The sequence below is a fragment of the Typopeltis vanoorti genome, chromosome 1 (assembly GCF_054136105.1).
Source record: "Typopeltis vanoorti isolate ZY-2024b chromosome 1, IOZ_Tvanoo_1.0, whole genome shotgun sequence".
In the NCBI taxonomy this organism is placed as follows: Eukaryota; Metazoa; Arthropoda; class Arachnida; order Uropygi; family Thelyphonidae; genus Typopeltis; species Typopeltis vanoorti.
In genome coordinates, this window is record NC_143549.1 from 98,286,909 (window position 1) to 98,300,147 (window position 13,239).

General features: G+C 36.4%; 1 protein-coding gene across 3 annotated transcripts in view; it reads left to right on the top strand.

Moving 5' to 3' along the window:
- The first annotated feature begins 417 nt into the window (after positions 1-417).
- The window catches only part of LOC150110247 (transcription factor E2F5-like), a 152,762-nt gene continuing 139,940 nt past the window's right edge, over positions 418-13,239 (top strand). For all 3 annotated transcript variants that reach the window (XM_090392363.1, XM_090392372.1, XM_090392382.1), the window contains exon 1: positions 418-568. In XM_090392363.1, coding sequence (XP_090248489.1) covers positions 452-568 — 117 coding nt within the window. In that variant the 5' untranslated portion in view covers positions 418-451. The remainder of the gene's footprint in view (positions 569-13,239) is intronic.

Genomic DNA, 13,239 nt, shown 5'->3' on the forward strand with positions numbered 1-13,239 from the left:
TTATAAACTCTCAGAGCTAGATAATTGTTCATTTCACATTGCAATAGACCAAATAATAATAACAATACTTTAAGCCGTGCCTAGCACTGATCAAGTTTTAGCCCTGTGTAGAATAAAACGCGATTGCGGATATTACATTTTATCCAACGCCTATCCATTAAAAAAATAATTATATTCAAGAAAAGAGAAAATGGTGATTTGGATTTAAAACTGGCTAGTATCTTTTTTTAAATGTTTTTCTCGTAATACAACTTCATGAATCATTTACTCGAGTTATGCTTTTGCTTGTTGTTAAATGTTTATTTTTATTTTATTTATTTTTTCCCGTATTCCTGAAATTTAATTATTATCGATATGCGACACATTAGATGTCTCACGTCCAGCTGGTTATTAGTGGAGAGTTCTTGGCGCGCAATTTGATGTTGAGTATCGAACGTAATGAGTAGTGAACATGGCAGATCGTTTAGTTTCTAGTGACAGTCGTCACACTAAGAGTTTAGGACATTTAACAACTAAGTTTATATCTTTGCTTCAGGAAGCAGAAAATGGTGTTTTGAATTTGAAAGTGGTTAGTATCTTGATTTAATAATGGTCTCGTAATTCAATTTCTCGGTTCAATTACTTTTCTTCACTTTGCGTGCTTTCCATCAAATAGTATTATTTTATTTTATTGTTATCCAAGAATGTAAGTACTGAAGTGGTATGCATATATTTTGAATTTTTAATATGCTTATAAATATAAAAATATATGTAATCGGTGGAGATCAGACAATCATGAAGTGTCATCACCTTTCATACCTATAATTAGTACGCGATGTGATAAGTGAAGAAGGACACTCAGCAGGGTAGTAAAACTATTAAAAGGACTGAAATCCGTATTTACCATCCATTGGATGGAAAATACAGATTTTTGTGTATAGAAGTCGAGATAATGTTTGCATTAAGAAATCGAAGCTCTTGGAAGTTGATATAGTTGCGTAATGATTTACCGAGCATATGACGCCGACCTCTGTCATGAATAGGTTTGATACAGCGCTGTTTAAAAGAATCGATATGCGAGAGATCGTGCTTTGAGTAGATATCAATGCATTATATATAGACAGGGCTCGACAAATTATGCCAAATTGTACACACCCAAGACCCTCTCCCGTTTTATTTTTATTTATTTAATGATATGCCTGAATAACTTGGCGTTGATGGTAGTGGTGTCGTAGTTGGAGATTTGAGTAATAGTGGAGAGGTTGAGATGTATTTAGCGAAGTAGAGTTGTGTGCCCTCCGACCATGAGTCGTTGGACTCCCTGGAGGTGTCACGTAGTCAGTAGCGCACTCAGGATTTAATCTTTTTTTTTTTTTGGGGGGGGGGGGGGAGGGGAGGGGGGGGGGGAGAGTTGAGTAGGCGATTTGAAAATACACACACTTACGACCTATGATTTAGCATCTGCAATAATCGCTAATTCATAAGTAGTATAGAAATAGAAGACACGACACAAGATAAATAAAAAAAATAATTTTAATTAGGAAAAGATTTTCTAGTGTTTTTTTTTTCTTTGGGGGGGGGGTTCTTTGGCTTCCCCTCTGGGTGCGGCACTGCATGTAATAATAATAACTCAATAGAAGTTCCATAAAGTGATTAGTGGTGTTGTTTTCCCCGAACGTTTCCATTGTGCAAGAACCAGCCCAAAAAGGAAAAGTCAAAATATAATAAGAATAGGAAGAACAATAAAAACAACATTGAATAGACATAGACATAGTATATGTCTATCTAAAAACAACATTGATTTTTTTGGAAAACATTATTTGTTAAATTAATTTTTGTTATTAGATTGGCCCTATATATTATGTACATTCTTCTATGTTTGTCTAAAGAAAAAACAATATTTAAAAGTTATTTTTATTAAATGAAAAAATATTCTATTTTGTCTGGTCTTCAGCTACTTGCCCACAGGCAGATGGGCAAGTCTGTATACACACACACACACACACACACACAATAGGCTCTAGTGACTTGTTTGAAAAAAGCACTGTTGCAAATTGCTCTGTATATGTTTTTGGAGGTCAGGTTCACTAACTACCTGGAATGGAAATTGGATGATCACACCTTACTATAAGCGGTGAATCTGTTAATGAAAAATATAAAAATGCATCCAATTGTACCAGCATGTAATGACCTTTCATCACCACCTGCTTCTTTACCAGTTACATAATTTATAAGTACAATTAAAAATCATACAATATAACTCCAAATTGCAATATTTTGAAATTACTGCTAACTACGTAAATTGCAGCAAATGGGAATGTATGTGAAGTTTGGTAAATTGAATAAGAGAATAGCTAATGGAGAGATATTAGACAGTATTTATTCACTAGAGTCCAGCTCATGCTGGACACAGGCCAGCATGAGCTGGCCTACGACCAGTATGAGCTGCAAGGCTTTGTACTTTGGCCACTATTATTTAATTTGTACATTAATGATCTAGGAAATTATCTCAGGGGAAATATTCAGTTGTTTTCTGATGATGCAGAAATGTTGAAGTAAAAATGATGTGAAATCTTGAAGGATGATATGATTGCAGTATGGGCATAAGAGAATGGCAGCAAAATATAAAGTTATGCATTTTGGAATGAAAAAATTACCAGCTGTGTACCACACTGATGGAACTGTACTCTAGGAAATTGATGAAGTTAGGAATTTAGTGTTCGTTGTTAGGCAGTTGATTCAGAGGGCATATTACAAAAGTAGCTAAAATAGCTCATAGTATTACCTGATGATTGAAGAACACTCTGGACAAGCATAGATTTGGAGATTATTATAACTCCATACAGCTTTAAGACACCATCTGGATTGCTGTGCACAGATCTGGTAACTGGATTTCTTCATGATAAAAAAGAGGCAGAGAGGATCTAGGGTCTAGTGATCAAGATGATGGCAGGTCTGTGGAATTCTCCTTATGAGGATTAGGGTAGATTGAAGATTTGTGGGCTATAGAAATTGGTTGATAGTCAGAAAAGGGATATGATAAAGATATACATATTTCTTCCATGTGTCTATATATATATTTCCTCTGTATTAATTCCCATTAATACAGAGGAAATTTTTCAGTACACTACTAGTTGGGGAGAACTTGGGTCATCTCTAGAGGTCAAAGAGGAGTGTGATTACAAGGGTACGAGGAGTAGATTTTTTCCCTGGAAAGTGGTGAATGAGTGAAATAGGTTGCAGACTCTTTCAGCTGCCTTGGTGAATGAGTTCAAAGTGAAGTATAACACACTGTATGAATGTACTATGCCAAGTACTTTAGTACTTGGCATAGTGTTTAGGGCCTTCCTCACTGAATCTATAGACTCCATGGAATTGCCTATGTAAAAGTAATAAAATATGGGTAATGATTAGGTCTAATCAGCTGCCATTGACTACTTATTGAGTTGTTTATTATTACACATCAGAAAATTAACTTTTCATTTATGAACGTTGTAGTTTTTAAAGTGGTAACTATTTTGCTTGTATAACAATTGGAAAATTTTACATATAAAGCACATGATTTCGCCTGTTGGTGACCAATTTGTGGATTCTTTATTTCTTTTTCTCCCTCAGCATGAATTGACTCTTCTTGACAGGTTGCCAGACTAAGCTCTCTGATCTGTGGTCAGACAGTAGATAGTTAGGCTTGCTTCAATCTAACAGAATATTAAAAAAATAATTAACTGAAGGTGCTCATTTTAATATTTAGTTTATTTTTTCTGGTTGTTATAATATAACAGACCAAAACAAGAATTCCATTATATAAAGTTAATATAATATATATAATATATAATTTAATATAATGTTCATTTTAATTAACTTTATATTAACTATTAATAAATGGTGTTCCAATGAGTGGAGGGTGGATAAATATTATGGGGGACTTCAACAATGGGAACATAGAGTGGAAGAAGGAAAGGACATATGGGTGGAAAGAAATGGAATTTATGTAGCTACTAATGAATAATTACCTGAAACAGCATGTCATGGAATGTACTAGAGGTTTGAGAATGCTAAATCTAGTAATTGCATCAGAGAATATAACCAATGCATATAACTATAACAATGATTTTACCATATTGTCACCAATCAGTGAGAGTGATTATATGGTCTTGACCTGGGATGTGGGAGATTGTTTGCATGGGCTGGATGTATGTTGATAGTGCATGGGAAGCAGTAAAGAAGTGTTTGAAGGAAGTAATAGTAGACTGTATACCTAGAGTCAGGAGAATAAATCAAGTGGGAATTAAATGGATGAATATCATCATTAAGCTGAAGCTACAAAAAAAGAAAAATTTCTGGATGGAATTAGAGGAGAAAAGTGATTGGCAGGCACATAAGTGGTACAAAGCACAGGCTAGAAGGGTAACCAGTGTGGTAGGAAAGGCAAAAACGGAGTATGAAAGGAAATTAGCAGTACAGGCCAAAGGTATGTTTCAAGTAAAAGGAAGAATATTCATGGCAGAATGATTTAAATGAATGCAGAAGGTAGGAAGGTAACTGAATCAGGCAAAATAATAGAATATTTAAGTAAACACTTTGCAAGAGTATATCATCCATGTGATGTGGAGATATTGTAGTAACAAGAGAAGCAAAGGCTTACATGGAAACTGAGGTAAATGAATTGCAGGTGCATAGTATATTACAGAACCTTGATATGAATATAACTATGGGATTAGATGATATATCAGCTTGAGTTTTACGAAAGGTGCTAAGGACTTGGCAGTGCATTTGACCACATTGTTTAATCTAAGTCTCAGCTCTGGGTTAGTCCCAAGGAGATGAAAATAGGGGAAAATAGTTCCGTTGCATATAGGGGATTCCAAGACTGATATAGCACATTGCTGACAATACATATCAGGAGTCATAGTCAGGCTGGAGAAATTGGTCAAGAGTAAAATACAGGAATGGACAGACAGAAAAGAAATTCTATATGGGAAAATGGTTTTGTGATAGGTTGGTCATGCTTCAGTAACTTGCTTCTATTTATACAGTGACAGCTGAGTTGGATAAAAGTAATGGGTTTACAGTAAATGTTTACTGTAAATTCTGGACTTTGCAAAGGCTTTTGACAGGATACTGCATCGAATTCTAATTAATAAACTGCAGCACATGGGGATGGATATAGGTTAGTGAGATGGATAAGAGGGCAGTTGATGGAGATATTCTAGGTATGCAGTCTACCATTACTTCCCACTTAACAGACCGTAGTTTATTCAGGAGTAGAGTCCAGTAGAAGGCCTGTGACTACTGTTCTGAATATAGGAGATATTCAGTTGTTTGTTGATGATGCAAAACTGAGTAGAACAATAATTGATAAAGATGATGTCAAAATTTTGCGCAAAGTAGAATGGATGTCAGTTTAATGTGGCAAAGTATAAGGATACGTGGTTTGGGAATGAAAAGATTACTGGCTGTGTACCACATTGATGGAACCGTACTCCAGGAAATTGATTTAGTCAAGGATTTTGAGGGTGTTAATGGATATGGAGTTAAAGTTTAGAGGGCATATTACACAAGTGGCTGATGAGCATAGGCAAGCAGGTTATTATACCGCTTTATAGAGTCTTGATAAGACTCCATCTTTACTACTGTACACAGATCTGGTGACTTGAGTTTCTTGGGGATGAGAAGGAGGTGGAGAGGATCTAGACACAAGTGACCAAGATGGTAGCAGGTCTAGAAGGAATCTTATGGGGGACAGGTGGAAGATTTGTAGATTATAGAAATTGGTTGACAGCAGAAAAGGGATGATATTGAGACAAATTTCTGAAGGGATTTACAAAATTAATACGGAGGTAATTTTTTAGACAGGTCTGTTGTTGTTGTTGGTTGGGGCCATCCAACCAAGACATTCAATCCTTGGAAACTGCAATGTTAAGTATTAGTGTAAAACTATGTAGCTTAAAAATACCAAAGCGCTTTACATCAATTTTAACAGAGGTCAAGTCTAATGAGAAAGCTACAAAAGATAACCTTGTTTTGTCTCTATGTATTGTATGTTAAATATTAATGTAAATAACCCTGTGGGAATTGATTGTATTTACAGTTTTAACTAAAGTTTCTAGAATGTCAAAAACAAAGGCAATACTTTGCTATCGGAACTTTGTATAATGTATAATAGCTATGTATAAGAGCACAGGAAAGTTGTTTATGATTAAGTGTGTAAGAAAGTTGTTTGTAAGCTCTGCGCATGAACACCTTCAAAGCTAGTATCAAAGAGGTGTGCTAGTTTCAGAGAAGTTTCCACTGCCTGACAAGAGAAGGAAAAAAGAGTGCATGGAGGAAAAAAAAAAAAGAACGGTCTGGCCTTAACAAAAGGATCAAGGAGAACTGCCGATTTCTTTGGAGTTTACGACCAGTGGTGAGCTATGGAAATTTTAACAAAGGGCTCGCAATCGTCGAGCAAAAAAAAGCCGTATTTCACACAGAAACTTTCATTAATACAGCTTGTGTACAAATGCCAATCAAAAAGTATGAAGGGACAATCAACCTGTAAAGGCTATCATTTTTAAACCAATATTTCATGATATAAACATGAAATATTTGCACACAATCATCTATGTTAATTTATCTTACATAAGAAAAACTTTTTTTTACTATCAAAATATAATAAGAAAAAAATCTTTTATAATCACACATATGAAATAGTCCACATTTTTTATAAACAAAATAAATTTCTTTTGTTTGCGATAGAAGTTTTTTATGACAATCAATATATAAATAATAAATAAATATTATCTAAAAACAATAATATTGAAGTACGTTATATTTCTCTTTGTTTTTATACTTGAAGTGATAATCAACGGAACCAATCAAGGGGCATTATTTTATAATCCTATTTATTTATATGCGATTACCAAAAGTGAATTCTTATTTGTAAAATGGTAGAAACAGTAACTAATATTTTATTTAATAAAATCACTTGGTTAGGTTACCGTATGAGTTTGTTGCTTAATATATTTCAAAACATGTTTTTTTTTTTTGAAAAAGTAAACAAGAAGAACAAGGGGCTTGCAAATTTGAGAAACATTTAACAAAGGGCTCGGGCAAGCCCCTTATAGCTCACCACTGTTTACAACCCTTAGTTGTAAACAGTGGTGAGCTATAAGGGGCTTGCCCGAGTGGTGAGCTATAAGGTCCTCTTTTACAACCCTTAGTTGTAAAAGAGGACCTGAGCCGAACATTGTGGGCAGTTTCCGGCAGAGAACATCGAGGGCAGTTTTCGGCAGAGAACATCGAGGGCAGTTTTCGGCAGAGAACCAGAGGCAGTCGAGAGGAGGCGAGGTCCAATTACTGAAGCAGGAGAGGCGAAGCGCTGTTACCAAAGAGAGCCAGAGGCAGTCAGTGGAGAACCAGAAGCATACTGACCCAGAGAAACAGACTTTATGGCGAACCCACACCAGAAAAAAAAAATTGTGAAGTCAACCGAAGCCAAAAGCTGCAGAATGATCTTCAAGCCTATAATGCTTCTTGCCTGAGCTTTTGAGTACCGGGAAAATTGCAGTCCAGGAATTGCTAATACTCTGATGAAAAGTCCCCTGAAGCAAGACCTGAGGTGAAAGAAAAATCACAGAGACTTTGATGCAAGACTTTTGGAAGGTGTCGTGACAAAGAGCCTCCGTAAGTGTGTTCAGACCTTTAATGTACATTCTTTTTGTATATCTAGGAGATATGTCATAGATGAACCGATAAGAAATAGTAATAAGAAATATCTATAAGAGGGTTCTCTGATTTGTTGTTAACTGGAATATAAATTGTAAGATAACTAGCTAATCTCTAGAGTCCTCTGAGTTGTTAACTGGAATATAAATTGTAAGATAACTTCCCATAGCTAGTTAATCTCTTTATGAGTAAATTAGCCTCGGCAATATGGTTTTCTTAAGCAGAGAAGTAACAGAGTAAATATTATTATTATTAGGGGCAACTCCAAGGAGAGTCCTTAGACTCATTAAGGGAGGCCCTAAAGATCATGTCAACATCTATTCAGCTTCAACATAGTATCTATCACACCTTGCCTTGATAGATACTGTGTGGATACACTCACAGTCATGGCATCCACAACAGACTCTGGCAACTTATTCCACTCATTCACCACTCTCCATGCAAAAAACCTAGTTCTAACGTCTTTGCTAACCACACTCTTGCCCAGTTTCCACGGATGGCCCCTAGTCCTCCCACCACCAGACCTGTTCTGAAAAATATCTTCTGAATTAATCTTAGAGAAACCCTTCAGTAATTTGAATGTCTCAATCATATCACCCCTCTTCTGCCTATCAACCAATGTCTGCAACCCAGAAATCTTCAACCTGTTCTCATAAGGTTCATTCCATAGACCTGCTATCATCTTGGTCACTTGTCTCTGGATACTCTTTACCTCCTCCCCATCAAGAAGAAACCTTGGTGACCAGATCTGGGCACAGTAGTCAAGATGGGGTCTTATCACGGCTCGATACAAAGGAACAATAACTTGCTTTTCTCTGCTTGTCAAAGTATTCTTCAGTAACCAAGTGATTTGTTGAGCTGATTTAGCCACCACTTTTGCAATGTGCCCCCTAAACTTCAACTCCCTATCCACCAACACACCCAAATCCCTGGCTTTGTCAATCTCCTGGAGTACAGTTCCACCAATGTGATATACTGCTGCTTAATCTTTTCACCCCAAAATGCATAGCCTTACACTTTGCCACATTAAATTGACATCCATTCTCCTTAGCCCAGTTTCCTCAATCTATCCAAATCATCTTGCAAAATTTTGACATCATGTGCATTCACTATTGCTCTACCCAACTTTGCATCATCAGCAAACAAATGAATAGTTCCTCTCAGATCCTTTCTGATATCATTAATGAACAAATTAAATAGTAGTGGTCCAAGAACAGAACCCTGCGGCACACCACTAGTCACAGGCCGTCTTTTAGACTCTACTCTTGAATGAACTACTCTGATATCTGTCCGTCAACCACCCTCCTATCCATCTCACCAACCCTATATCCATCCCCATATGCTGCAGTTTGCTGATTAGAATTCCATGTGGTATCCTGTCAAAGCCTTAGCAAGATCCAGCAGTATGACTGTAAACCCATTATCCAGCTCAGTCGTCACTGTGTTATAAAATGTGAGCAAGTTAGTGAGGCATGATCTACCCCTCACAAAACCATGCTGTCCCCCATACAGTATCCCGTTATCATCTATCCATTCCTGTATTCTTCTCTTGACTACTTTCTCCAAAACCTTGACAATAACTCCTGATGTGCTGATCGATCGATAATTTGCAACAGCAGTCTTGGAACCTCCCTTATGCAGTGGTACTATTTTCCTCTCTTTCCACCCCCTCGGGAATAACTCAGACCCAAGACTCAAATTAAACAAAATGGTCAAGGGCACTGACAATTTTTTTGCCGCTTCACGTGAGACCCGAGCTAGTATACCATCCAAACCCACAGATGTATTCACATTAAGGTTTTGTAATTTAGTATTCAACTCCATTTCATTCACCTCAGTTCCCGTATAACCTGTTGGATCTTTCATTCCTGCAATATCACCACCTGAATGATATACTCTTACAAAGTACTCGCTCAGTAATTCCATTATATCATCTAATTCAGTTGATATAGATAATCCCTACCATCAGCATTCCTTAAAATCATTCTGCCGTATACATTTTTTCTTTTACTTGCAGCATATCGAAAAAACTGTTTGGGAGCTTGCATGGCTAATATATATATATATTGTTTAATCATTTAATATTGAAAAGAGAAAGTTTATTTCTTTATACCAAAAGGATAGGTAGAGAGAGAGAGAGAGAGAGTAACCTCCCTATTGCTTATTTAATGTACTTTATTTTTAATGTAAATAAATGTGTTTCAATTATATATCAATAGAGTGCCGCCCGATTGTTTCTTTTACAATGCACTGTTCCTAAAAAAAAAATTATCGGATGAGCAGGAAACCAAGTGAGATAGCTGAAGCATCAACCGAGAAATCAACCGGCCGTATTACTGAGTTTTATGCCAGTTAAAAGATATTAGTGGTGCAGTCTCAAATAAATTTTCTAGTATCAATAGGCATAAGACTCGTAGTGCGAAAGGTAGATAAACATAGTACGCAATAGTATAAGCAAGAAAGTTTACAAGAAAGAACGCGCGCACTGCTAATTAGAATAACAGTATTTCAAAGGTGCAGTAACCAAGCAGGCTTTATAAATAGAAAGAAAAAATAGCACAACGTTTACATTAGGTTGGGAAATAGACAAGCACTGTTTTCTCTCTCTCTCTCACACACACATGGTGTTTCAAATTAAAGTACCCCTACCTAAACTCGGTGATCAAAAGACTTTGACAAAAAAAAAGTTCTAGAGTAGCTCTCTATGGAGATTTTATTATTAAAAGTGTAGTGAATAAGAAGGTGCATAAGGTTTATTTTCTTGGAGATAGAATGAACAGAGTGATTGAAGCATTTGACATGAAGAATAAGCAAACAAAAAAAAGTTGGTGGTAGTCATAGGGATGAGTAATTTGAATGAGAAGAAGGAAAATGTTGGATTGGATATCAGGAGATTGTTTAATAGAAGATAACACTTTGGTAGGAAAAGTAGTGTGTTGCCCAAGTATGATAGTGATGAATTAAGGTGAAGCAATGATTATGGATGCTATGTTAATGTAGCTGTGTGAGGAAAAAGGAGTGCATTTTGTGAATGTGTGGAATGAATTTGAGGAATGGATAGAACTGCGTAAAGAAGATGGACTGCATTTAAATGGTTTTGGCCTAAGTCAGATGGACAGATTGTTGCTGGAAGGAGTGGTAGTGACTGTAATGAATAGATCTCAGGTGGTGTAAGGTAATATGAAAGAGTAAGAAAGCAGGATAGGGAGGTTTGTGAATGGAGAGGTGAGGTGAGTGTTATAAGTAAAATGGTTGAGAGGGTGGAAACACAACACAAATGGGGGAGTCAGGGTGGATAGGGAGACACTATGAAAAGTGTGGATGCTGGATTCAGAAATGAATAGTAGGCAAAAAAGGATCGTGGTGGTCTGAGAGGGGGATGGGAGAGTTTGGGTATGAGGAAAGATGTAGAATGGTAAAATGGAGAAAGTGACTGGGGAAGGTATTAAAGAGTCATGTGAGAAGTGATGGCAATAAGACATCACTTCTTAGATGTGAATGTGATGTCAGTAGGATTTGTAGAACCAAAATGAATTGTTGTTTGTATATTAATGCCAGAATTATTCGAAATAAGGGGAACAAAATTGTTGCATTGATTGACTTTATTTGCTTCAAAATTGTTAGTATAAGTGAGACATGGTTAGACGCGGTTGATATCGTGACAGGGCAGTTATAATATTTTTCATGGAGACAGGGAAGAAAGGGAGGAGGAGTACTGTTGATAGTAGCAGATGAGTTGTGCCATTTAAGGCAGATTTCCAAGGGGCAAATAGTGGCATCAGTTTTGAAGCAGTGCGGTATAAGGTAGAAGTGAACAGGATGAAATGTTTAGTTTGGTGTTGCTCTAAATCTGGTAATGTTGGAAAGTGGTGAGAAGGAAATGTATAAGCAAATTAGTCTGGTTAGCAAGAAACGAATAATCATTGTGGGTGACTTTAATTATGGTAATATAGATTGGAATGAAGAAACTGTATCTTGGAGACAAAGAGAATGAATTTCTGGAGTTTTTGAGAGAGTTACTTCAGGCAGTATGTAACATAGGATACACAAGGATCAAGGGTATTGAATTTGATCATCTGATCAGGTGATGATATTAAAAATGGGGGTATGAAATCTTCTGCCAATTGGTGAGAGTGACTGAGATGATCACTTGCAGGGTGGCCAGCCATATGAGGACTTCTGTTAGTAAGGGATGTATGTGGAATTAGAAGACTGGTAATTGTGAAAAGTTTGGAAGACAACTTGCAGCAATAACTTGGAATGAGGAACTGGATGGAAAGGATATCAATGCTGCTTGAGCCCTGCTCAAGAACTATCTGGTGTTGGAACTATCAGAATGTATTCTGAAGGTCAAGAGGTTAAATAGAGCAGGTGTGAACTGGATAAATAAAGAAGTAAGGTATATAGTCTGGAAGAAGTTATTATTGAAGAAGCGCAAGATGACTGGTAACAACCAGTTGCATGAGGAGTACAAAGAGCATGCAAGGAAGACAGCTTGCTGGATAAGGGTAGTATAAGTGCGGTATGAGCAGCAGTTAGTTAATGAGGCCAAAAAAAAATCCTAGAGAGTTTTTTTTTTTGATATGTGGCTAATAGAAGAAAGGATGATTAGGGAAGCATGACATTGATTAGTGAAAATGGTGGAATGATAATCGCTGCAGAGGATATAGTTAAGATATTTAATGAGCAAGTAATAAAGGTATTTCATTCTTGTGAATGTGACATCATGCAGAACTTGAATGCAGTGGGAAGGGAGAGGGAGGTACTGTTAGGAAGCAAGCAGGAGGTATGTGAGGAATTGAATAAACTTGGTATTAATGAGGTTGTAGGACTTGATATTTCATGTGTTTGAGGGATCATTCCAGGGAGATAGCAGCAACTTTTACATATCTTTTTAGCATGAGTCTTGTACTGTGCCAAGTTTTAAAGAAGTGGAAAGAGGGAAAAATTGTTCTGATTCATAAGGGAGGCGATAAGACTAAAGCTCGTAGAAAGTTTTTTACGTTGGGTTTATTATACATTAAAGATACCAAGAAATTATATACAGGTAACCCTCGTATAACACAGTACTTATACAACACACGGTTTCAATATAAAGCAATCTACAAATTGTAGTAATCCTCATATAATGCGGTACTTATACAACGCGGTTTCGATAAAAACATGGTCTACAAATTGTAGTAACCTTTTATCTTTTCATGTTTTTCACCGTGCAACTTAAAAATCAAATTTTATGTTCGTTAAATTTGTGTGTGCCCATATTCTGCATGTAGTTATAAGTAGTGAATTTATTTTAGGGGAAATATCCTTTACTACACATGTACGTCAATTGTTTATCATATAAAGTTTATTGTAGAAAATTGTCTTCGTTTTCTGCCAGGAAAGCGCATTAAAAATCATAAATGTATCAATCTCAAGCTGAGCACTTTATTTTCTGGTGAGTTACATACAATGGCCACAAACTGCAACGAAAGGGAAAAACCAACATTGAAAAGAAAATTCATTTCTCACGAAGAAAAAATTGAAATCATGGATTGGTTGAAAAATGGAGAA